General features: G+C 64.4%; 1 protein-coding gene across 4 annotated transcripts in view; it reads left to right on the top strand.

Moving 5' to 3' along the window:
- PDE5A (phosphodiesterase 5A) overlaps window positions 1–23,666 on the top strand; it is a 67,606-nt gene that overhangs the window by 39,256 nt on the left and 4,684 nt on the right. For all 4 annotated transcript variants that reach the window (XM_036031773.1, XM_028520709.2, XM_036031775.1 and 1 more), the window contains exons 9-18: window positions 344–431; window positions 2,735–2,910; window positions 4,844–4,903; window positions 12,298–12,444; window positions 14,797–14,922; window positions 16,557–16,651; window positions 17,459–17,546; window positions 18,197–18,297; window positions 19,508–19,585; window positions 21,279–21,342. In XM_036031773.1, coding sequence (XP_035887666.1) covers window positions 344–431; window positions 2,735–2,910; window positions 4,844–4,903; window positions 12,298–12,444; window positions 14,797–14,922; window positions 16,557–16,651; window positions 17,459–17,546; window positions 18,197–18,297; window positions 19,508–19,585; window positions 21,279–21,342 — 1,023 coding nt within the window. The remainder of the gene's footprint in view (window positions 1–343; window positions 432–2,734; window positions 2,911–4,843; window positions 4,904–12,297; window positions 12,445–14,796; window positions 14,923–16,556; window positions 16,652–17,458; window positions 17,547–18,196; window positions 18,298–19,507; window positions 19,586–21,278; window positions 21,343–23,666) is intronic.

Raw genomic sequence — 23,666 nt, 5'->3', positions numbered from 1 at the left:
CGTGGGCCCCGGGGTTGGGGGAGCCCACTGGCTCTGCCCCTGTCACTGTGTCACCCGACACGCCTCCCGCCCCGGGCACATGCATGCCAGCGCTATGAGTGGCCGGGCCGTTTACAGTGGACAGGGAAGAAATACGGGGCGTTCGTTATGTTAGTGACACAAAGACTGATCGCTTTAGACTGCAGTTTGTGAGCCTGCTGTAGCCGGTGCACTTTCTGTCACTCCGGCTGGTACAAGACGCCTCTGTTCCTGGACTCCGGGTCCGGCACAGTTTACGTAGTAGCATCTCATGGGCAAATCGGTCTTCTTGTAACTTGTCGCTGGTCTTCTTGTCTTTGTTCAGAATGAAAACGCAGGGGACGTCAGCCAGCAGGGCATCCGGAGTCTGCTCTGCACGCCCATAAAAAACGGAAAGAAGAACAAAGTGATAGGTGAGCCTTTCCTGAACCTCCACGCTGCCCTCACTGGAGAAAAAAATGTATATCCCCAGAAACGTCTCTCCCGAGTGCAGATTTAAAGAGCAGCATGTGCACAAGACACAAGCTGAAGTGAAGGAACACTTCTGAAGTAGCCCCAGACATGGGTAACATGTCTCCCTGACGAGGATGCACTTGGTAACTGCTCTAACCCCGCTTGGGCGGACGCTGTGACTGAGGGGCTGTGCCGGGAGCCGGCAGATGGCGGGACAGCGGGTGGACCATGTGCATCGTTTCGGAGCCTCTCGCTTCTCGGTTTCCGACGCTTCTCTCACGAGTGCGTGGTCGGGACTGCAGGCTGTGCCCTCCATTCATGGAAAATACTTAATGAGCCCCCCGTCTGCAGCCGTCGGCACGGGGGGCACACCAGGGACCCGGGCAGAGCGAGGCCCGGCCCACGGGGAGCTCGGGCCCTGGTCCATGCTCACGGACAAACACTTCTGGTGGGGAAGTGTGCCCGCCTCACGCGTGTGTGCCCCGCAGGCGCCACCCGCCTCCTCCCCCCTGACTCATTCTGGGCTGCGGTCGGATTGCAGAGCCGTGGGCCTGGGCGGCTGCCCCACTGTCGGAGGCGGGAGGACCCCGCAGACACACACACACACACGGGAGAGCAAACCTGAGCGCGATGCAGACCACCTGCGGTGTGAGAACTGGCGTGGGCGACACAGTGATGAAAGGGCGGGGCTGATGGCCTCCCGTCTTCGTGGCCCTGAAATCCTCTGGGAGCAAGGAGAGAGAGCGGACTGCAGTCCTCACGGGAGGGGGGAAGTGGGGGCCGGAGCCGCCGCCCAGCCTTGCTCCACCGGCTCGGTGGCCAGTTTCTGCCCCCCCGCCACAGGCCGGGCCTTCTGCTTGCGGAGGAAGCAGAGCCAAGGAAACAAAGTCTCTGCGCCCAGGGATGCAGGGTCTAGAAGGGAGACGAGTACAGTCCCCCACGATACACTGAGTGGGGATGCGGAGGGCGCAAGGAAGAGGCGCCCGCCTCCCGGAGAGGTGGGAGGCCCTAGGGGCTCACCGGGTGGGGCTCCAGGAGCGGGAGCGTGGGGGGTGGGCAGGCCAGCGGACACGCACAGGCCAGGGTGCAGAGGGGAGCTGCTGGCCACAGGGTGCAGGAGCGGCGAGCAGCCCCGTGTGGCGGAGAGTGGCCATGGGGCCGGGCTGAGCTGGGGCGTGAGCTGGGCATCTAAGCACATAGCTCGGTGGCCTGGAGCCAATGAGCTCCCCTTTCCGAGACTCGGTTTCTCCATCTGTGAGACGGGGTGGTCCCACCCACCTCACCCACCTCACCCACCTCACCCACCTCACCCACCTCACCCACCGCACCGTACATCCTGAGGCCATCGGCACCCTGGAGCGTCGGGCCCAGGCCTGCCCCCCGGGGTGCAGCTGGTGGGGTCCGTTATCATCGACTCAGACACGGAGGAGGGGAGGGCTCACAGGACACGGTGTTACCCGGAGGTGGGAGGCCCCCGGATGGACCGCAGGCCGGGTGTCCCCCAGAAGGGCCGGCCCAGGGAAGACCAGTCATGGTGTCGACGCCGCCTTCCTCTCCTGTGGGTGACGACCTCACCTTCCTCTCCTGTGGGTGACGTGCTTGACTCGTGAGGAAGAGAGGCCGGGACGGAGGAGGCGAGGGTTTCCTTCAGAGATCAGCTCTGCTTCAGGATCAGCTCTGCTTGGATCGCTACGTAAAGCGCCGTTTTGGATTTGCGGCGGCATTAGAAGCCGTCAGCAGGCGTGATTGTCCCGGATGCGGGGGGCCGTGTCCGGAGTCTGAGGGCCCACCGTGAGTTGCCCGTGTTCTGTGCTCCGTGTTGCACGGCACCGTGGTTCTCACTCCGGGCTTCTCAGTAAGGAGACGCCGTCCGTGTGACCCCAAGTTCTGATGTGCGTCAAACCTGTCCTCTTGGCCAGGGTGCAAACACCCAAGTAGTCCCCGAAGGACGGACTGTCTGTGGGGACCCCAGTGACCCCAGACGCACGATCGAGTCTGGAGGGAGACCGCGCTGCAGGGCGGCTGGGAGCACGCGACCTGCGTGCAGGGCTCCGAGGGGTGAGCCCCCGTGTAGACAAGTTCCACCGACCTCTCTGTCTTGCACTGCACGGGGGCAGACTTGTTCGCCTGCGCTCAGGTGCCGGGCATTCCTCGGAGGAAAGTACAAGTCGGTCGTTGGGGGGTGGGTGGGCAGGGGGGCAGAGTGGACAGGAACCGTGACCGACGCCGGTAACCCGTGCCCCCCCCCCGTGGGTCGTTGCAGGCGTGTGCCAGCTCGCCAACAAGATGGAGGAGGGCACGGGCCAGGTCAAGCCATTCAACCGGAACGACGAGCAGTTCCTGGAGGCGTTCGTCATCTTCTGCGGCCTGGGCATCCGGAACACGCAGATGTACGAGGCCGTGGAGCGGGCCATGGCCAAGCAGATGGTCACGCTGGAGGTGAGCGCGGCCGCGGGGGCGTCCCGGCGTCCACGGCGCACACGCGGGCCCCCGTGCCGCCCCGACGACACACGGGTCTCTGCTGTCACCCACCCTCGCGGGGTCGGGGGACCCGCAGGACCGGGGCCCCCTGTCCCCATGCAGGCAGCCAAGGAAGCACAGCCCCGGGATGCGCGTCACAGGGCAGGGGACCAAACCACAACCTGCCCCCGGCGGGCCCCGCCTGACCTCTGTGTTCTCGGGGGGACGCGATCCTTGCCTTGACCCGAGCCACCCATGCACACAGACGGCACTGCCCGCCTGTCCCCACGCCACCTCGCCCACAGCTGCAGTCACACAGACAGACCCCCGAGTGCTCCCGGGGAGTCGGAAGGAGGGAGAGGAGAGCCAAGTCCACACGAGTCAGGCACAGCGTGAACCCCCAGACTGGCTGCCCCACTGTCTCTCAGACACTCGCTGCACAGATGGGCCGGGGGGGGGGGGGCCGGCTCCCGAAAGTCTGACTGGGCGGAGGCTGGGGCTCCGCTGCTCCCGAGCCCCCCACCCCCCCGAGATTCCCACCTGCAGGGGGCAGGGAGCCGCTGGTGGGGAAGCGCACCCCCCCCCGCAGGACCCAGGTGGGGCAGCCCCCTCCAGGGACCCCCGTCTAGGGAAGCAGACTTCCAGAAGGGCAGGTGCCACTCTGTGGGTCGGCGGGAAAGGCATGTGAGTGTCTGCCCGCGCTGGGATGCGCTGGAGTCGGTGTGCGGGGCACGGCTTTTCCTCGGACCCCTGATAAACAAACACCCAGCCTGAGGGGCTAGGAAGGGTGCACGACACGCCGAGATTTACCAGTAACCGAGACGGGTCACTTTACGTCCCAAAGGGAACACGTGACACTGTTAGCCGTGGTGTCCGGTGCCACCGTGAACCAGGGGCGTCTCAGTTCCAGATGCGCGTGCGTGTGTGCACACACACTTACCCACGCAGATGCACTCACGTATGTGTGCGGAGAGCCCCAAACATCTAAAACGGAAGTACCTTTCACCAATGGTGCCGAAACTCTGGGGGCGATTTTGTCACCCTGCGCTGCCCCTGACAAAAAGGAACTTTCAGGGATGAGCTCTGAAAGCATGCCCCACGGTTGGACCCCAGCCAGCGCCCTGGTTACCGAGAGCGTCTGAAACACTCTCCCAGCCCTGGGCCGCTGTCACTCTCCAAAACGGGGATCGGTGACCCTCTCGTCCGGCCGTGAGAGCCGGTGAGCCCGACCCTCCGGCCCCGCGAGGGCGATGGGCCGTGCTCCAGAGCAGGGGGTGGGAAGCTGGGTCCCCACCGCCCCCCCCACACCCACTGGGTGTGAGCTCCCTGCGTCTGGGTGTCCTCAGCCGGCTGTGGGCGGACCCTGGGCCCGTGCCTCTCTGCTCACTCGGGGTCCCGTGCGTGGGAAGGGGTCCCTGAGCCTGTGACGTTTCTGTGCCACCCGCAGTTTTGCGTCAGGGGCACAGGGCCCCTCTGAGGACTGCCTCTGCTCGCCCGCCCCCCCGCCCCCCAGACAGCAGCACCGAAACGCCAGCTTGTGCAAGTGCGGTTGTCCTGAGTGTGTCCACGAGCACAAGCAACTAACACTGGTGTGTTTTAAGGGAAAACAATCAAAACTACATGTTTTGCCAAGTGTGAGCCAATGGCGTGGCTCACAAACGTGTTTGTTCCACCAACAACATCGGGTTTCCCTGAACGCGGGGCCTACAGCGTCGTCGCCTGCGACAAACAGGGGACAGGGCGTCGGGGGCTCTCCCTCTGCGGGACGAAGCAAGCGGGAGGCCGAGCAAGCCCTGGCGGTCTGAGGGGTCCGGTCCCCCTTCCAGGGAGCTGTTTCGGCAGGGACCACCCCCCACGCAGGCGGGCCCCGCCAGGTAACCGGGTAACCGGTGACCGTGCCGTCTCTCCGCAGGTCCTGTCCTACCACGCCTCGGCGGCCGAGGAGGAGACGCAGGAGCTGCAGTCCTTGGCGGTAATGCCCGCTCCCCCCGCGGGAGCCACCGACCCCCTCACTCCCTCGCAGGCGCGCCTTCCCACGGCGTCTGCCTCCGCTGCCACGGCCCCCGCAGCCCGCGGCCCCGCGGGGCCGAGATGCAGACGGACACGCACAGACACACTTTCCGGCAGGGCCGCGGGCCCCGGCAACGCACGGATAATGGCTGACATTGACCTGTCACGCGTCAGACGGTGCTGGACTTTCTCCCAGCAACTGCTCTCGTCTTTACATCCGTCTCAGGCCGAAATTAGTTTAGTTTCCAGTCGCCGCAGGGACGGGGCCCGGGGGTTGTCTGGCCGGGGTCACGGCCCCGGGAGCACGCAGTTGCGATGCTGACAGCCACTCCATCTCACTGAGGACTGCGCGTGGCTTTAAGGCGTGTCTGACCGCACGGCTGGAGGAGCGTGGTTGAAGGGGGGTTCCCGTCGGGCCAGTCCCCGAGTTCTCGCCGCGTTCTCGCGTGTGGGCTGAGAGAGAGAGGTGTGCCGGTGTGGAGTGGCGTGTCCCTGGTTGTATGTAGCTTCCCACAGAGGGGGCCAGGGTCGATGCCGTGGACACCTGAGGCGTTGTGGACACTGGACGGCCAGGGCGGGCCTCCCGAGTGTGAGTCCGAGGCGGCGGCGCAGTTGGGTCCGTGTGACACGGGACGAGAGTCCTGCACGGGACGGTGGGCGGGGCCGGGTCGTTGTCACCGCTGAGAGCACCGACCGACACACGCGTGCCCGCGGAGCCCTCCCCACGTCTTCTCGTGCGCACTGTGCGCTGTGGAGGCCACGGGAGCCGGTGACCGCTGCAGGTGCCCGTGGCGGGAAGTGGGGGTCCACACACCACACAGTCCCCCCCCAGGGCCCACGCACGGCCCCACCTGTCAGGGACCGAGGAGGAGGAAGGTGTGCTGGACGAGGAGGAGGATGGTGGCCCGACAACCAGAGGGGGGACGTCAGGGAGGAGGGCCAGCTGGTCTGCTGTATGTGGGACATGGTGGGTGGGGCCGACCAGATGGACACTGGCCATCAGAGGGACAGGCTGGGGCAGGGAGGGCGGGCGCTCCGACCTGGAGGTGGTGCTCTGGGAGGCAGTCCTGGGGTTTGGGGGTGCGGGGGGTCCCATGGCCAGAAAGTCACAGCAGGGCAGCCGCTGGGAGAGAGCACAGAGACAGCGGGGGAGACGGAGGAGCAGGGCCGGGAAGAGCTGAGAGACGGGGCAGAAAAACAAGGGTGGGGTGGGGGGGGGACCCCGCGGAGGGCGGCAGTAGAGGCAGCTCCGAGGGGAGGGCGTCCCCGAGGGGCAGGACGGGTGACAGACGGGAGGACTGAGACGAGGCTGCACACCGGTGATGGTGACGAGCTGGGTGCTGAGAAGGCAGCTTCAGGCAGCGCACACAGGAGGAGACGAGGGGACGGAGGAAATGAGGACAGACTATTTTTTAGAAACAAGTTTTGTGTAAAAGAGGGAGGAGGAGGAGGAGCTACGAAGGGTGTCGGCTGAATCCTGGGAAGTTTTTTCTGTTTGTTTGGGTTTGGTTTGTGCTCGTGCTCATGAGTGTCCTGCTCGCAAGCACAGCCGCCAACGCAGGCGCTCTGGGGCTGAGGTGGGGAGCCCAGTGCCAGGCGGGAAGGGGCCCAAGCGGCCGGGAGGGCCGTCCCTGCGGCCAGGACGTGAGTTCAGGGGTCACGAGGAGAACAGCTGCGTGCACGGAGCACGGTCGAGGTTCTCCGTGTGTGTCAAGGAAGCACGTTTAATCCGCAGCAACTCTGAGCGTCGGTGCCCCTAGCACTCTGAAATGCGCTCCAGGTTGACAGCGTTTCTGTTGTCCTTCTCAGGGTCTCACAGCGCGGGGGGCAGAGGGGGGAGCTGGGAAGGCAGGGAGGCACGGAGGCAGGGAGGGAGGACTCCGTATCCTCGGCCCTCTGCAAGCTGAGCCCTCCGCCGAGGGGAGTTCCGGGAACTTGAGATGGTTTCCCCCCACCGAAGTCAGGCGCCTCTGGGGGTCAGCCTCATTTGGAATCAGCCATATTTGTGTTGTTCTGGATAGTGTTTGGAGAAGTGAGAATTTTCCCAATTATGTATGCAGGTCGAGGGGTTCAAAGTGTCTTTCCCATCAAGCTTTACTGGCCCCTTGTGGGACCCTCCCGGGGTGCTCACGTCCGGGACTGAGTCCCGCGGTGGGTGGGAAGGGACCGCGTGGGAGGATGCATTTCTCAGTGCAGTGGGCGCTGTGGGGTTGCTCGGCTCTGAAACAAGCTCCAGTTTGCTCCCTGCTGTGTGTTGTTTCGTATAAATAAAAACCAGCCCATAGAGCATTCCCTAAAGATAACACCCCCCTCCCAATCACGAGGCTGTTAAACTTTGCTTTTCACTTTGAAAATAGCATCGTCTTTCAGAAAACTCTGACAATTATTTTCTCAATTATGTGTATAATTTTAGCAAGGGAAAACACTCTGGAGTAACTGAAAATGGCTGTATTGCACCATTGTTCAAAACCATCTGTTGTTCCATTTGCAAAATAGGTTTCTGGCAGCTGCGTTGAGACATGTAGGGTTGCATAGCTCGTAGGTCAAATAATTCACTTAAATTGGTTGCAGTCCAGCGGTCGATTGCGCCTCCGGTTTTCCATCTGGTCCCGAACAAAACCCCGGGACCGCCCAGTGGCCCGGAGAGCGGCACCGTGGGCCGTGACCCAGACCGCCACCTCTGTCCCGGGTGTGGTTGTCGGTCCCGACTGAAAACATAAAATAAATGGGAAAGCCACCAAATGTCTTCTTAACGTTTATCTTAAAAAACTGGTTCTTAAGGGAATTAAAAAGTATGCTAAATATGTATGCCTGAGCCCAGAAAATTTCTCCAGTTACACAAAAGCAGTTTTGTTGATAGGAAATTCAGAATCCTTATTTTTTTTTCCCCCTTGAGTTTATGGAGCTTCCTGTTGTACATCTGGTCGAGTCTCGGCTTCACACTGGGCGCCGCACACGCAGGGCCTGGAGCTGGGCACTCTGCCACGCGCGTTCCAACGGTCCTCGGTCACGAGTCATTGGGACAGAGATACAGCGCCCAGCTGACCTGGCTATGGTGCTTGGGAAGCTATCAGAGCGTAATAAACGTTTATGTACTATAGGTGACCGCGTCGCTGATCGGCTCCTTGCCTCCCCCGCCTTCCTCTCTCGTTAGGAGCGCAGTCCATAAAAACGTGCTAGAGTTCAGCTTTGTCACGGGGTCGGGCCAACTCCGTTCCGTCCCTGCGGCTTCTGCCTCGACTCCTTTAATCTCGTCTGGAAGCCCATCAAGACGCCACGGTGGAAGGGCTTTGTGTCAGCAGAGCGAGAGGGGGAGAAGTTGGCCACACAGGCAATGGGCTTCCTGGGGCGTCCTGCTCCCCTGCCCCCCGGGTCGGGCCCGGGTGGGGCGGGCAGAGGCCTCGGATGCCCCAGCCGGCGCTAGCGTGGGGCCCCTGGTGTGTGTCCTGGTGAGCACAGCCCCTCACTTGTGGGGAAGGTCTCTACCGACCACCACACTGTCCGCGAAGAAGGCTGAGCAGGAATAACGAGGAAGAGCCGACCCTCTGACCTGCGTACCCAGCGCCCTCAGACTGCGGACTCGTCCCCGGGAGAGAGCGCCGTGTGGCCGAGAACCACGCACGCCCTCTCTGCACGCCGCGGCGACTCGGCCGCGCCCACCCGTGCACCGTAGAGGCCGAGGGCGTCTGAGACGGAGCTCGGGCCTGTCCCGGAAGGTCGCCGGCACGGTGGCCATGTGGGGCCAGACCGGGAAGGCCGTGAGCGAGCCCGGGGCCCTGTGGACACGGAGGTGACTGGGCCCCGAGCTCAGGACACTGCACCTTGGAGACCATCCCACCCCGCCTCCTGGTCTTCCAGGTGCGGGGAAGGGGAGAGAGGCGGCCGCGTTGCCTGGCGACAGAGTCGGTGGACGTGGGGACGACCAGATCCCGACAGCAGGCATCCCCTGGCCTCACTCCCAGACCCTCCTTCTGCGACGGCAGATGTCGCCGAGACGCAGGTGCGGGAGCCGATCGGGGTTTTGCCGCACTAGCGCCTCCCAGCCAGCTGCCGCTGGGGACAGCTGGTCCGGGTGAGGATCGCTGGGACATGGAGGTGTTTGTATAACCGAGCACGGCTCCCGTCACCACCCCCATCCCCACCCACGGGTGGCCGCGGCCCCCTCAGCGGGTCTCGCCTGCAGAGCTGCTGCTGGCTGCTGTCCGAGCGTCTGCAGGGACAGACGCTGGAGAGGGCCAGGCATCAGGACAGAGTCACGGACGGACAGGCGCCTTCAACGGGGAATCTCCTGCAGAGACGCGGGGGCGGCCGGCTCGCTCCGGTGTTGGCCGGGGAACTCGGAAACCAGGCGAGGTTGTGCACACCCAGCTTCCCCCCTGGACCGCACCCTCCACCCAGGGCGCGTGGTGCGTATCCGGCCTTCCGAGTCTGGTGACCCGGACCCGGACCCGGACCCCGACTCCCAGCTCCAGACCGCGTCCTCACTCAGCCGTGTCGTCTGCGGGCCGCAGCCCCTGTGGCCTCGGCATCAGGGCGGTCACAGCCCCTTACGGCCTCATGGGGCCGCCGAAGCCCGCTGTTTCTGCTCCTCGTTGACACCTTGCACAGCGCGTCACACGGTCCCCCGAAGAAAACCGGAGTCGGACTCTCCCTCTGCAGGCTCTGGCACATCGAGCCGCCGCCGTCCTAGGAAGCAGGAGAGCAAACCCACAGTCGTGCGCACAGACCGAGCCCGGGCGAGCCGTAGGCCCTGCCGTCAGTGAAACGCAGACTCTCGAGTCACACACCGGCGTTCAGAGCCGCCTCCCCAAGCCCGTTCCAGGCGGACGGAGATCGGACCCCTCGTGATGGTCGGACAGCTTTAAGTGACCTGGGACTTTCTCCCGGTCTGTGGGTCAGGGGTCCCCGGAATGCTGGACCTCTGCGTCCCCCACCACAGGGCTCTGGACGGACACGCTTGCTGTCCCCACGCGGTCAGCCCAGGAAGGCCGGGCCGTGGTGTGGCATGGTGGGCCGTGGTGTGGCCCAGCCTGCAGAAGGAGAGGCGCCGGCACTCCGGAGAGCGGGGCTGGAGCCGGCGTCGGTGCGGACAGGCCCCAGCTGCGCCGGCCTCGGGCCCTGCAGCGCGGGGACCGCCCTCTGCGGAGGGGAAGACGGAAGACTTCCCGCTGAGGGAACGCCGCCGCCCTAAGGGAGGACCACGTGCTGGCTGCCGGGTGCGGTGCGCCGGAGGGGACGGCTGCGCTCCGCTGCGAGTTCGAGGGCGGCTGCCCCGCCTCCTCACGTCCGCGCTGAGCCCCGCTCTGATGGGGGGAAGCGGGGGGCTGCCGTACACAAGGAGGCCCTTTAAGCCCCCAAATCCGCATCCGCCTCCCCACGGCGGCCTGCGCGTTAGCCCGCAGAACCGGCTTAGCACAAGGCGCGTTCCCTGTTTCCTCGGGAAGGCTGGGCCTGGGGACCGCCGGAGTTCGGAGTGGGGTGGGGGCGGCCCTCCCGCGGAGTTGGAGCACGGCGGGGTCTGTGCCGGAGGGGCGGAGGTCCGGCGAGCGGGGGGCTCGAGGCCGCTCCGCAAGACTTTGTTGTCTGACCTTTCACCCCCCCCCCCCAGTAAAGATGGAGGCAGAGCGGAGCAGTGAGGCCCCCGGTGTGCACAGGGCACCCAAGGATGGGGGGCGGGGCCCGGGGGGGGCGGGGAGTCGAGGGAAAAGCCTCCGAGGGAGCAGAGCTGGTCCGGATGATTGACACCCCCCCCCCCCCCCCCCCCCCGCCCCAGGCGGAAGCCTCTTTCCAGCAGGTGGTGCTCCGCCCCTCCGGCTGAAGTGCTGCTGGGGCCGGAGGCCCGGGGTGGGGGTGGGGGTGGGGGTGGGGGTGGGGGTGGGGCGGCCCAGGGTGGGGGTGGGGGCGTGCCCCACCCTGTCCCCGCAGGAATTCCGGGCGAGACGCCCCCCAGCTCTGCTGTCTGCAGGGCCGGCGTGCCGGGTGCTGCTCCGTGGGAGCTGGGGCCCAGCGTGGCCTGACTTTTCAGGAGAAACCGAAATCCATTATCTTTTAAACTCCCCCGACTCTTAAACGACACAGCACACGTGGTGATTTTCAGTGACCGTACCAAACTAGGGTGATTGGGAGGCACGCGCCGAGTCTGCCGGCTCCCCAGCCCGGGCCGAGGGCTTTGCCGTCCTGGGGGGGGGGGTGCGGGGAGGGGGTTCGGGTCCTTAGCACCGGAACCTAGGGCTCAAATCACGGGAGGGGACCGAGACTTTGTTCTCTCGTTCACTTAATAAGTGTTCATGCTGACACACTTCGAACGCACCCACTGGCAGTCCCAGGGGACCCCGAGATGTGCCCCCGTACGGCCTGCCTGGAGCTCCCAGGCAGTTCGCAGGAAGGCGGGAAGTTACTCGGTCACAGCAGGCAACCTGTGCGCACTTGAACAGGCTTCCCCGGCCGGGTCGGCTCTGGGGGCACCTGGCCCTCCAGTGGGTGGGTGGCAGCTGCGCCTCACAGGGCCCCCCCCCTCGGAGAGCAGGTGCCTCACGGGAGGAGCCGGCGGTGCGCAGGGACACGGATGCAGAAGGGCAAGGTGTGTCGACGAAGCTGCTGGCATGGACCACAGTGTAGTAACTAGCAAATCCGCACCGAGGTCGGCCATTAAAAGCAGATTCCCAGCCCTGGCTGGTGTAGCTCAGTGGATTGAGCACGGGCTGTGAACCAAAGTGTCACAGGTTCGATTCCCAGCCAGGGCACATGCCTGGGTTGCAGGCCATGACCCCCAGCAACCGCACACTGATGTTTCTCTCTCTCTCTCTCTCTTTCTCCCTCCCTTCCCTCTCTAAAATAAATAAATAAAATCTTTAAAAGAAAAGAAGCAGATTCCCCTCTGAGAAGCAAAGCGGGCTTCCCAAGACCCCTCTGGGGCCTCCCCAAGGAGGCGCCCTGGGTGAGTGCCGGGAGCAGCGGGCCGCCTCTGCTCCGCCCCCAGGAGGAGGAGGAGCGAACCCCTGTGCTCAGGGGTGAGCGCCCGGAAAACGGCCGCCTGAGAATTAAACGTGAAAGGCTAGTGTCTCACTGTCCTGCTCCCCACGGGACGCGCAGCCCCCGCAGTGGGACCGTCCTGGGCGACGAGGCGGCAGTAGTTATATCTGCGTGAGGCCTCGGTCCGGCGCCCTGCTCTAGGCTCAGCTCCCGGCAGCCGCTGCTCTCCCCCGCTGCCTCCGGGGGCCGAAGGGCGCGTCCCCGGTGTGGCGTTGGAGAGGAGAGTGAACCCCACGTGCTGTTCCCCAGAGCCCGGCAGGGGGCGCTGTGACCCCGCGGCCCGCCGACCGGCAGCGTCCTCACTGTCTGCTCCCCTCCCCCCAGGCCGCCGTGGTGCCCTCCGCCCGGACCCTGAGGATCACTGACTTCGGCTTCAGCGACTTCGAGCTGTCGGACCTGGAGACGGCGCTGTGCACCATCCGCATGTTCACCGACCTCGGCCTGGTGCAGAGCTTCCAGATGAAGCACGAGGTGGGGCCGCGGCGAAGTCCTTCAGGCGTGTGTGTGTGTCATGTGTGAACATGTGTGTGCACGTGTGGGGTCTGTGTGCCACGTGCCACACACATGCCAGTAGGTCGTGGGCACTTGTGTGCCTTGTGCGGGGGGGTGTCGTGTGCCATCATGTACGGGCAGGTATGTCGTGTACACGTGTGTTGTGTGTGCACGCGTGTGTAAGAGAATCGGTCTTGGGTGCTAGCGTGAAACACGGAGGGTGAGTCTCAGGGTTGATGCCTGTCACCTGACGAGTTCCAGAGAACGTTGAAGACAAATCGCCAGCCATCGTGAGGACGTGCACCCAGCACCAGGTGGAGGACCAGGAGAGAGGGCTGCCAACGGTGGGGGCGGGGCGTGTGAGGGCAGGAGGGGGCGGGGCACCGTGCGGGGGAGGGGCCGGTGGGGAGGCGCCGGGGAGCACCGCGAGAAGCAGGGCGTGCGGACCCTGTGAGCTGCTCGGAGGGCCCGGGTTCTGTCCGGGGAACAGCGGCGCCGGCAGGGAGCTGCAGCAGGAAGGGGACGGACCAGGTCATGATGACCCCGAGCAGGGAGGACCAGAGCTGAGCGAGCTTTGGCATCGACTTGAATGCCATCGTGGATGACCCCATCGGCCCCTGGGAGGTGGCGGGACCGGAGCACAGCCTGTGCGGACGGCACCCGCGGGTGTGGGAGAGGGGCAGGTGCCGTCTGAGGACGGGAGGCCGCTGGTTCACCTTCGACGTTGGGTGTTCTGGTCAGTCGACGGTCTGCTCCAGCGGTTTTCAGCCGGTGGGCTGCAGAAGGTTCTAAAACACGCAACACCTGGCTGCTGAGTGGGGCACTGAGCTCCTTTCCCGAGTAGACTGTCAAATAAAGAAACGACCACCACCACCACCACGACCACGGCTGGCTGGTGTGAACGAGTCACAGTTGTACCGATTTCAGTCAGACCGGCAGAAAGCAATCCACGTTTGGAGTGCTGCGGGATGGCCACGTGCGCATGTGTGTGTGTGTGGGGGGGGGGCGTGCTCGCCCTGAGGCGGGGAGGCAGAGGACCGCTGGAGTGTCTCTTGCACAGATTCCTCTCAGGAGCTTAAAAGGCGTGAGGGCCTCCCCCGTTGAGCAGTCTGCTAATTCATGAAATGCAAGTTCACTGACACGGCCAGTGCCAGCGTCCCCTGGGACGCGCGTCACAGTGCGGGCACAGAGAGGCCTGGGGGGGGGGGGAGGGCACACAGGCGCCCCCTCGCCGCCGGACCCCCCACGAGCAGTTTGCGTCCCCCCAGGGAGCCCCACGGCTTCCCGGACCTAGGTCTGCAGCGGGCGCTCAGCGGGAGCTAGTGACGCGGCCCCCTCCCCCTCCCCCGAGCACGCCCTCCGGTCCCGGGGCCCTGCCCTCTGGGTCTGGAGCGTCTCCAGTGACGTGTGAAGGGACAGGCACCTGCCTGTGGCACAGACCCCCGGTGCGCAGGGCGTGCGGGGCGGAGAGGAGGCAGCTTGGAGGCGGACAGCCCGCAGAGCCGCGCTGAGGGGCCGAGGTCCCTGGGGTTCCAGGGAACATGCACCCCACTCGGAAGGGGGCTCCCCCAGCATCTGAGATTCTCTCCGCAGTCTGTCCTTCTTTCGTTCCATCTCTCATGTTTGCTCCCCATGGACCTCGGGGCTTTATCCTGCATATAGTGTTTCTTAAGTTACTTCTTGGTACCCGGGCAGTGGCCCTGCCTGGACGTTTAAGCACAGTTTGAAGGGCGTGGAGAGGCCACTCCTGCGTCAGGGCTGGGAGCTCCCCTTCGGACCGGCGCCCTCCCCCTTGCCGCCCCCCCCCAGGCCCCGAGCCCTCCCCAAACACCTCCGCAGACAAACAGCCGGAGCCCGAGGGTGATGTCGGCGGCTGCTCGCACGTCTCTTTCCCTGAGAGGGAGTCCGTGCACGTGGGGTTCCCCACGTGGACTCTCCTCACGGTGACACTCGGACATAGTATCTTTCAAAAGGCTCGAGGGTGCCCCCCCCACGCCCCCACACCTTTCTTAGAGCCGTCTGGTGTTTCACCTCCAGCTCAGCCACTGGTGGGGGAGGGCAGGCTGACCCAGAGTCGGGCTGTCCAAGGGGATCTCAGCCTGACCCTTAGGAGGAGCCACAGGCCCCCGAGTGCGTTCCTTCTCCGCGTGCCAGCGTCCTCGTCCGCGAACGGGTCTAATCGGTGGAATCTCATGCCCGCCCCAGAGTCGGGAGTCGGAGGGCTCGACGTGCACACCTCCTGCGTGCAGCGCCTGCGACAGCGCGACTCGGTTGTGTGGCGGCGGCCGTGAGCGGCCCTCCTGACCCCGTGTGCTCCCCCCTCCCCCGCAGGTCCTCTGCAGGTGGATTTTAAGCGTGAAGAAGAACTACCGGAAGAATGTCGCCTACCACAACTGGAGGCACGCCTTCAACACGGCTCAGTGCATGTTCGCCGCCCTGACGGCGGGCAGAATCCAGGTACTCCGGGGCGCGTGCGCGGCCGGGGCTCTCTCTGTGGTGTCGCCAGTGAAATGCATAGCACATCCCGCCCCCCCCCCCCCAGTTTGTTTGGCGTGCCCCGGGGACGGTGGAGAGGGACACTGACGGCCAGTCACAGAACCAGTGACACTTCAGGGAAAGGAGGCGGGACGGCAGGACACTTAGTGGCTACCTTTCTTTCAGCTCTCGTGCACACAGCGTGTTCGCATAGTCCGTAAACAACCTCACGTGCAATTTAGATGGTGCTCGGGCAAAGAAATACTTCCTTCAGGGGAAGACGCCACGGTGTAACAAAAAGTATCCCACGTCTCAGGGTCACGTCCAACCTGCTCCACAGGAGAACTCCTCAGAACCCCGCAGGCCTGGGCCTGGCCCCGTGGGCACGCCGGGGCTCTGGGCTGCGGCGTCTCTCCGGCGGCAGCCCGCTGGCTTCACAAGCGCGGGGGCCGGCCCCTGCTCACGAGGGAGACCGCAGCAGAACACATTCGGGCGGTTCGCCCCCTCCCAGGCCACACAGTACGCACAGCCTGGCCTTGGGTTTGACCTTCAGTGGGGACCCTCAGGTCATTCTAAGTGAACGGTTCCAGGCATCCATCACGTCATTTATTTTTATTTTTATTTATTTATTTTGAAAGAGAGAGGAAGGGAGAGAGAAACATCAGTGTGTGGTTGCCTCTCGCACGCCCCCTACTGGGGACCTGGCCCGCAATCCGGGCCTGTGCCCCCTGACTGGGAATTGAACCAGCAACCCTGATCACATACTTTTTTAAAATTCGGAGCTTCCATGATTTTTTAAATTACTGAATTCTAAAACTCCTCCTCTGCCTCTGCCTCTGCCTCTGCCTCCATCGGGGGCTCAGTTAGCGGCGGGGACCAGAGCCCACATCTATAAGACACAGGCTGCCCTCACGCCGGGGCCTGGCGAGGTCACGGGGATCAAACCCCTGAAAGCCATCCTGGCTTCTGTGCAGAGAAACACACGCTGGTTCCGTGTGTGCTGCGAATACACTATTCAGAGCGCTGAGAACTCCCACAGGGTGGTGGAGCTGAGAACCTCCACGTGCATTTTCTCGCTCAGAAGAACAGGAGTGTGGACCACACAAATGGCAGCCACCCCCCCGCCAGAACAAGTCTGTGATTGGCTCTGGACTATACTGAGCAGTTTTAAAGCCAGAGGCTCACCCCGGCTCCCTCCGGTGTGCCGTTTGCTGGGCAGCCGCACTGTGGGTGAGCCTCCGGGCTCAGCCCCGGGGTGGGGGGAGAGCCCGGGCTGCAGGGAGCACGAGGTCGGAGAGGGGACGGCCATCCCCAGTTCACCCCGACTGCTCCGGTACGCGCGTGGGTCATCAGGAACGAGGGGCGTTCTCTGGGGCGGGCAGGTGAGCGGCAGAGGCCTCGCAGCCTTTCCTGTCGACATGTGGCGTTTGCCGTCGCCCCGTTCTGAAGACGCAGCGCAGCCGCTCCCCGCAGGGGGCAGGGCGCCCGCACGCTCCCCCGTGACGGGGACGCGGCCCGCGTGTGCGGCCCGGAGACAAACCCACGAGACCGGACAGAGGCGGCCCGGCCCCTGACCGTCCCCCCTCTGTCTCTCCTGGCCCACGTCGGCCGCGCAGAGCAAGCTGTCGGACCTGGAGGTGCTGGCCCTGCTGATCGCCGCGCTCAGCCACGACCTGGACCACCGCGGCGTGAACAACGCCTACATCCAGCGGTGAGGCGGCCGGGCCGGGGGGGTGAGGGGGGTGAGGGGGGTGAGGGGGGTGCTTCCTCAGAGCAGAGGCCACACCTGTGACGCCCGGTGCCACCTCTCAGCCAGCCGAGACCCCGCCACACGCGCTGGCTGTGTTTAAGGCAAAGGGAAAGAATCGTGTGGGTCTGGCACGGGGTCGGTAACGCTTCTGGCCTGAAGTGAAGCACATTTACGTTGAGAATCTTACTTCATGGGACAGTTGCTAACAGTTTCGCGTGAGGTCGAACGTCAGTGTTTCGTGGAAAAGAGTGCAGGCCAGCTTGGAAAGGCAGTGCTTTTCCTGACGCAGCAGGCGGGGCGTGGCTGGACGCTGGCGCCCGGCAAGCACTCGGGAGGCGGCGGTTTCGTTTGGTCGTGGTGGGCCTGGGGCTCCAGGCTCTGCGTCTGACTTGGGTTCACACCCTCCCTCCCACGGGCCCCGGTGCGGCCTCGGCCGGGGCTCAAGTCTCTCTGCACCTCGCCTCCCCGGATCGGTCGGGGGAACTGAGGCAGCAGCGCCCTGCCCTGCAGGGCCGGTGCGAGCTGCAAGGGCCAGTGCACCTCTGCGCCCCGTGGAGCGGCCAGTACCTGCTTAAGTGTCGAGGGAGTCTCAGCAGCAGAGGCTGGGACGCCCCCACCTGCAGCAGCCTGCCCTGTGTCTGTGAAGGAGCCCCTTGTTTAGCTGACCGGCAAGGAGGAGGAGGAGGAGGAGGAGTTGGGGAGCTGGCCCATGGAGGGGCTTGGCCCTGTTCTCTGAGCCCCCTACTCTCCCGGCCCCGGTCCCCACAGGAGTGAGCACCCGCTGGCCCAGCTGTACTGCCACTCCACCCTGGAGCACCACCACTTCGACCAGTGCCTGATGGTCCTCAACAGCCCGGTGAGCACCGGCAGCCAGGGGGCGTCCGAGGTTCCCTTGTCCTGTTCAGTCCTGGCTCTGGGCCCAGGGTCGTGTCCCCGAGCCTGACTCCCGGGTGGGGGAGGAAGGCGGCACAGACCCCTGAGGTGAAAGCAGGCTCGCTGGGTGCCTTTCGGTGTTACCTGCGGGCCCTGCCCCACCCCCTGCACCCGGCTGGCCACGTGAAGTCAGCACTGCACACAGGTGTGCCCAGACGTCCCTGGACGTGTCACAAAGGCCACAGAGAAAGGATTTGTTAGCACTCAATCCTTTAAAAGTTTCTCTGCTCCGTTCTTCATGAATGGGGCCTTGATTTTTCAAAGTTCCACCTTTGGTCGGGATGCAGCCGTGAACACGCCCCAGGCTCCCGGTCAGGGCGCAGGCCTGAGCTGTGGCCCTAGTGGGGAGCAGGCCTGAGCCGGCAGCGGCACCCTGTGAAGCCGCTTCTCTCTCGGGGGACGGCAGTGGGGGCAGGGCGGGTGGCTCGCTGCGGGGCGCTCACTGTGTGCCGTGGTGGAGGCAGGCGGGTGCCCCGCCCGCAGAGCCCGGAGCGCGGGGCCCGCGCCTGTCCGAGTCGGCAGCTCCTCCGCGGGGCGGGCGCGCGCCGACGCCGGTTGTCTGTCTCCCTGAAGGGCAACCAGATCCTCAGCGGCCTGTCCATCGAGGAGTACAAGACCGCGCTGAGAATAATCAAGCAGGCGATTTTAGCCACGGACCTGGCGCTCTACATTAAGTAAGTTCCGGGCAGCAGCCGGCGGCGAGCGGGTGTCGGAGCCGGCCGCGTCTCAGGCTGCGCGAGTGTCCGCGCCAGGACGCCGAGACCGCAGGGCGCGCGTCCTGGCAAAGCTGCCCGAGGACGGCGGACGGCGGACGGCGGACGGCTCCGCGTAGGGGGAAACGTGGGCCTTCGGGGCGGCTGGCCCAGGACTCAGTGTGTGCGCGTCCGGGGTGCACGTGGGCCTGTGGTCCCTGCGGCGGGTGGGGGGCGGGGCGGGGTGGAGCACAGACGGCTCAGGGGGGGTCCCTGGAACCCGCGGCCCCGCCCCCCCTCCCCAGGGTCACTCATCAGAAGGTACCTGCCTCCAAAGCCCCCGCTTCTCTGAACGCCGGTGGGGGGGGGGGGGCACTGTAAAGTCGGGGAGGATCACAGAAAATTCGGTAAACCTCGGCTGATTCAAAATGATCGCCGAATACAGGTGATCAAATTAGGGAGCACTTGACAAGCACCCGGAACCCCAAAGCCTTCCCAACCTTTCCCAGGCAAGGAGGGGTCTCTCCTCCGAACCCCCCCCCCCCGAGGCCCGCGTTTCCGTCTGGGGCCTCCGTCACCTGCGGCCCCTTCTGTTCTGTTTCCCGTTTTCCCGGTGGGTCCGGCGCCTCTGACCCCCGGCGCCGCCGCTGACAGTGCTGGGCCCGCGGGGGGTCGGCAGGGGGCGCCGGAGGAGCGCTGTTCCCGGTTCTCTGGGTCTGTGTGTGCTTCAGAAGCACGGCGCAGCGCTGGACAGACACGGCGCAAGTGTCACGACCCCTCTCTCTCTCTCTCTCTACCCGTGTCATAACCCACCGGAGTTATCCGGAATCCGGCTGTAACCACACAGATCGTCTTAGGCCGTGCACCTAAAATGTCTTGCGTCGGTCTCAGCATCACATTCCTAATTCACACTGTGTCCTTTACTTGGAATCGCGGGCAAGAACTGAGATGTCCTTTGTTTGTGCGTGGTACTAGGTGAGGTTCAACGTTCCACCCAAAGAAAGGGGCGGGAGGAGGAACCGTGGGCTGCTCACGGTTTTAAAGGATGACTTCTGAGTCGGCCCTAAGGCGGGTAAAACCGTTAGAGATTTTTTCCCCCGCAAAGTGAGTCCACGATCCTGTGTAGGACAAGGGGTGAGGTAAGTGCCTAGGGACGCCTCCTAACCACCAGCTGTTTCTCTTTGTTTTCAAGGCGGCGAGGAGAGTTTTTTGAACTTATAAGAAAAAACCAGTTCAGTTTTGAAGACCCTCACCAAAAGGAGCTGTTTTTGTGAGTAGCGCGGCTCTGCGGGCGGCTGCCGCTCTGCTCCCCGATGGGCCGTGTCCCCGCGGGTTTCACCGTGGCCACTGGCCCCAGCGCGGTGATCCAGAGGCCGCCAGGATGTTCCAGGGTCGCACCAAGGGCCGGCCACACGAACGGGCAATAGACATGCCGTTGCAAATTCAAGGGCATAAGTCACTCCTTTGTGCTAGAAGCAACGTTCCAATGTGGTAGAGCATCGGTAACCAGCTCTGGGGTTCCCGTGTTCGGGTCCCCAATTCTTTGGAGCCAAAGAGCACCGGGGGGCATCCCGAGGGCCTGGGTGCGGGGGGCTGGCAGCGAGAGCTCACTGCCCTGGAGCTGGGACTGCGGAGTCAGGGGGTCAGGGTGGGGGCGGGGCCCTCCTGGGGGAGCTCCTCCTCCGCCCACCCCTGCTGTCCCGCCCACTGTGAGCACCGTCCATCCCTTCGCTGTTACCATGGCTACCTTCACGGGGCCAGACCTGCATCCCTACGAAAGAGCAGAGAGGCCGAGCCGGGATGCGGCGATGCTCGGGACCCTGCGCTCCCTGACGCGCTGTCCCTGCGAGCGTGCAGATGCGCCAGTCGGCAGGGCAGCGACGCCCAGGCCCCCGCGGTCTGCTCCAAGGCCGCGCCGCAGACGCCAGCCTCCAAGCGGTCCCCAGAGCGGGCCCCGGAGAAGTGTGGGCACACCGCTGTGTGCCCACCAGCCAACAGGAAACAGGACCGAGCACCAAGCCCGGGCGTGGCCCTCGGGCTCTCCCCCTGTGGCCGCGCAGTCTCGGGGTCACTTGCCGTCACCCCCCGCGCGCCTCACTTTGCAGGCGGCAGGAGTCCGGTGCACAGAGTGCAGTGTGCCCTGCGTGGGGGCGGCCGGTGCGGGGAGAACTCCCGAGACCCCTGGTGACGGTGGGTCCACACCGTGACGGCTCTGCCTGGGGCCCGGGGTGCTCGCCAGAGGCGGGCGCAGAGGGTGTCAGAGGCACAGAAGTGGCAGGCACCTGTCGTCTCTGTGGCCGTCCGTCCTTGGGGAGCAGGGGCCCCCAGCTGGGCCTCCCCGCGGGGACCGGGGGCACAGCCCTCCCCCCGAGTGCCCCCGCAGCACCACAAGGGCCTTCCTGCCGCTCCTCCCAACCAACTGAGAGGATAGGATGGCAGGTGCCTGGGTCGGACACGGAAAACTCCATGCTCAGGAGGGCACCGTGTGCATGCCGTGGTCTCGGTGCTGCGTCCCGGGGCCCGGGCCCCCAGGCTGCGGGGGCTCTTCTCAGTCCTCCCCGGCTGCTCCCACAGATGCCGGTCCGTGATTCCAGGTCCCCAAGTGTAGGAGTGTGAGGGAGTCGCACGGCCCCCTCCTGCCCACTGGGCCAGGACCTTGGTCAGTGGGACACGTTGCCATTTCATGGTCAGTCACTAGCGACGGGTGTTCTCATCTCTCCTTCACCGTGGGGCTGCGGGAGGCGGCGTGCGGGCAGCGGCTCCCTGCGTAACCTGGCGGCAGCCCTCGGCTCTCACGGGTCAGCCAAGTGTCTGCACCAGTCCCGTCCCTGTGTCTGTGGTCTTCACAGGCGGCCACCCCCGGGGTAGAGGGCTGGAATTCGGCTTCTCCCCTGGCAACGGTTTCCTGGGGGCGGTGCTTCCAGCAGAGTAACGGGGCCGTGGGGCCGCTCTCTCCCCGGCAGGGCCATGCTGATGACCGCGTGCGACCTCTCCGCCATCACGAAGCCCTGGCCCATCCAGCAGCGGGTAGGTGCCCCCCCCCCCACGGCGAACACGCGCTCGCTGTGCAGTTACCACGGCAGAGGTCTGTGCCCTGGGGGCAGCCTCGGAAGTGCCGGCGGAACCGGCTGTCTGATTTTCCAGCGGTAGCCAAAGCTGATGAGGGGACACACAGATTTCCTTCTGGAGGCCCGTTAGCACCCCGTAGTGTTTGCGACGTGCACTGAGGAAGAGAACACCCGTGCTAGCGCGGCAGACCCCTAGCAGCGGGTGAGTTCTGCGCGGGGAAGTCTGGCTTCTGGCCCCCTCAGGGGTGTGCTCAGCACCCCCCCCCCCTTAATAACGGGGCGGGGAAGGACCTGGGTTGCCACCTTTCCTTCCCGTCTCCCCGTCCGGGCCGGGAGCAGGCAAGGCGGCGAGGTCCGGGACCCCCCGTGAACACCCGCACCGCGGCCAGCACCTCGGGGTGCGGGGGTCAGCAGAGCTGGCGTGGGGGCGGGCCAGCGGAGGGGAACATGACATTGGACACGGCGTGGAGCACTGAGCGGCGTTTAAAACAAGCGGGCAGAGGCGGGCGTCTCACTGGGCCGTGTTAGAGCGGTCTCCCTCCCCACGGACGACAGCGGAAGGCGGAGCAGGGCCCGCCCTGCGAACCGGAATCCCAAGCGGGGCCGAGGGCGCCGTGCAAAGAGTCAAACCGTGCAAGCACCAAACGGAAACAGGTGTGCGCGTTCCTCTGTGACCCTGGACTGAGAGAACCTCCTGGCTGTGGCTCAGCACGCAAACACGGAAAAGGAAAAGACCGATACATTCGATTCCATAAAAAGGAAAAAAAAATAAAGAAAACTTTCGCATGACAAAGACACGATAAGCAAAAAGTACAAGGCCACGGTGAACGGGTGACAGGAACTGCAACTTCTGTCCGATAGTTAGTCTCTCTAATGTCACAGAACCAAAAACTGGAGAAGAAAAAGGCCAATAACTCTACAGAAAAGTGGGCCAGAGGCTCGAACAAAAATTCATAGAATGACTCCTCATTTGAAGCGCTTCTCGGAACCTCAATCGCCAGAAAAAACACAAGTTAAAATGACACCAACACACTCAAAAAGCTTGTACCGAATCCTGTAACAGCTTTGCTCCCGACAGTCAGAAACTCGGTATCTCCCTCCTGGGGAGGGAGGGGCGGGACGGAGGGCGCAGAGGCAGGGGCAGGAGCTGCGTGGAGGGCCTGGTTCTGCAGATGCGACTGCCGGGCCGTGGAAATGGTGCTCACAATCACGGAAGAACCTTGAGTGTTTCAAACAGCGCTGAGCCCGGGAAGCACGTGAAGCAGACCCGGCCGTGGCTGAGAGACCACCCTGAGAAGGGCGGTTGCGTCCCAGGGGACATCAGCACGACGACGAGACCACGTGTCTGCAGGAGGGAAAGAACTTAAAAACAGAAAGAACCGTCAAGAAAGCCCTCAGCGCTGTTTCCAGGGATCGCACTGTCCGCAGTGATGCTGTCTGGGCATCCGGCCCCTGTCGTGTGTGGCGTGGGGTGAGAGCACCCGGGAGGTGCTGCTGGGGCTGGTGGGGGCTGGGATTCTACGAGCGAGTGCAGACCAGGTCCAGGGGGTCGGCCTCGGGTGGAACCCCGGCGTCCTGGTGGGAACGGGAACACCACGTGAGCGTGTGCCGTGTCCCGGCCCCAGCCCCTGAGAGGCCTCCATGGAACCACGGGCGTGGTGCACAAGCCACCTGGTGCCCGGCTGAGTGGAGGGGCAGGCAGGCGCCAGCAGGAGGAGACGCTAGTGCAGGTCCCAGGCGAGTGGCGCGCAGGTGAGCCCAGAGCAGCTGGTGCCGCAGCAGGCGGGAGGTGCGGCCCCCACCACGGGCTGGGACGGAACAGTGTGAGCACCCACGGGGGTTGCAATGCACTACACACGTTCTAATGTGCGAGTTCCAGGTAACACTGAAGACAACCAAACAAAGCCTTCCCTGGTCGTCTTGGGTGGGCGCTCTGGTGGAGACCCAAGTCATGTCTTTTAAATGTTAATTAATGTGGAGAAGATCAAGAGTTTCTGTTGCTTTTTTTTTTTTTTACCAATTGTACTTTAGGGCATTAAATCCCTGACTTTCTCTTGTTGCATTCCAACTAACGACGGAAAAAGGAATGGCTGGTTTGTCCATCTGGTTTGTCCGGCTGTAGACAGAGATCACTCACGGTGGCTAAGGCCCCAAAGCAGCGTCAGCCAGGCCTTGCGGAGCCCCCACCGGCAGCAGCGACACTGCCCGTGCGGTAGTCGGTAGTCGTGGCGCAAACACAAACGAAAACAAGCCCAGTCTCCACCCAGCCCAGCTCCCCACGTG

Source organism: Phyllostomus discolor, chromosome 8, assembly GCF_004126475.2.
Source record: "Phyllostomus discolor isolate MPI-MPIP mPhyDis1 chromosome 8, mPhyDis1.pri.v3, whole genome shotgun sequence".
Lineage (NCBI taxonomy): Eukaryota > Metazoa > Chordata > Mammalia > Chiroptera > Phyllostomidae > Phyllostomus > Phyllostomus discolor.
This window is presented reverse-complemented; position numbering and strand designations above follow the sequence as displayed.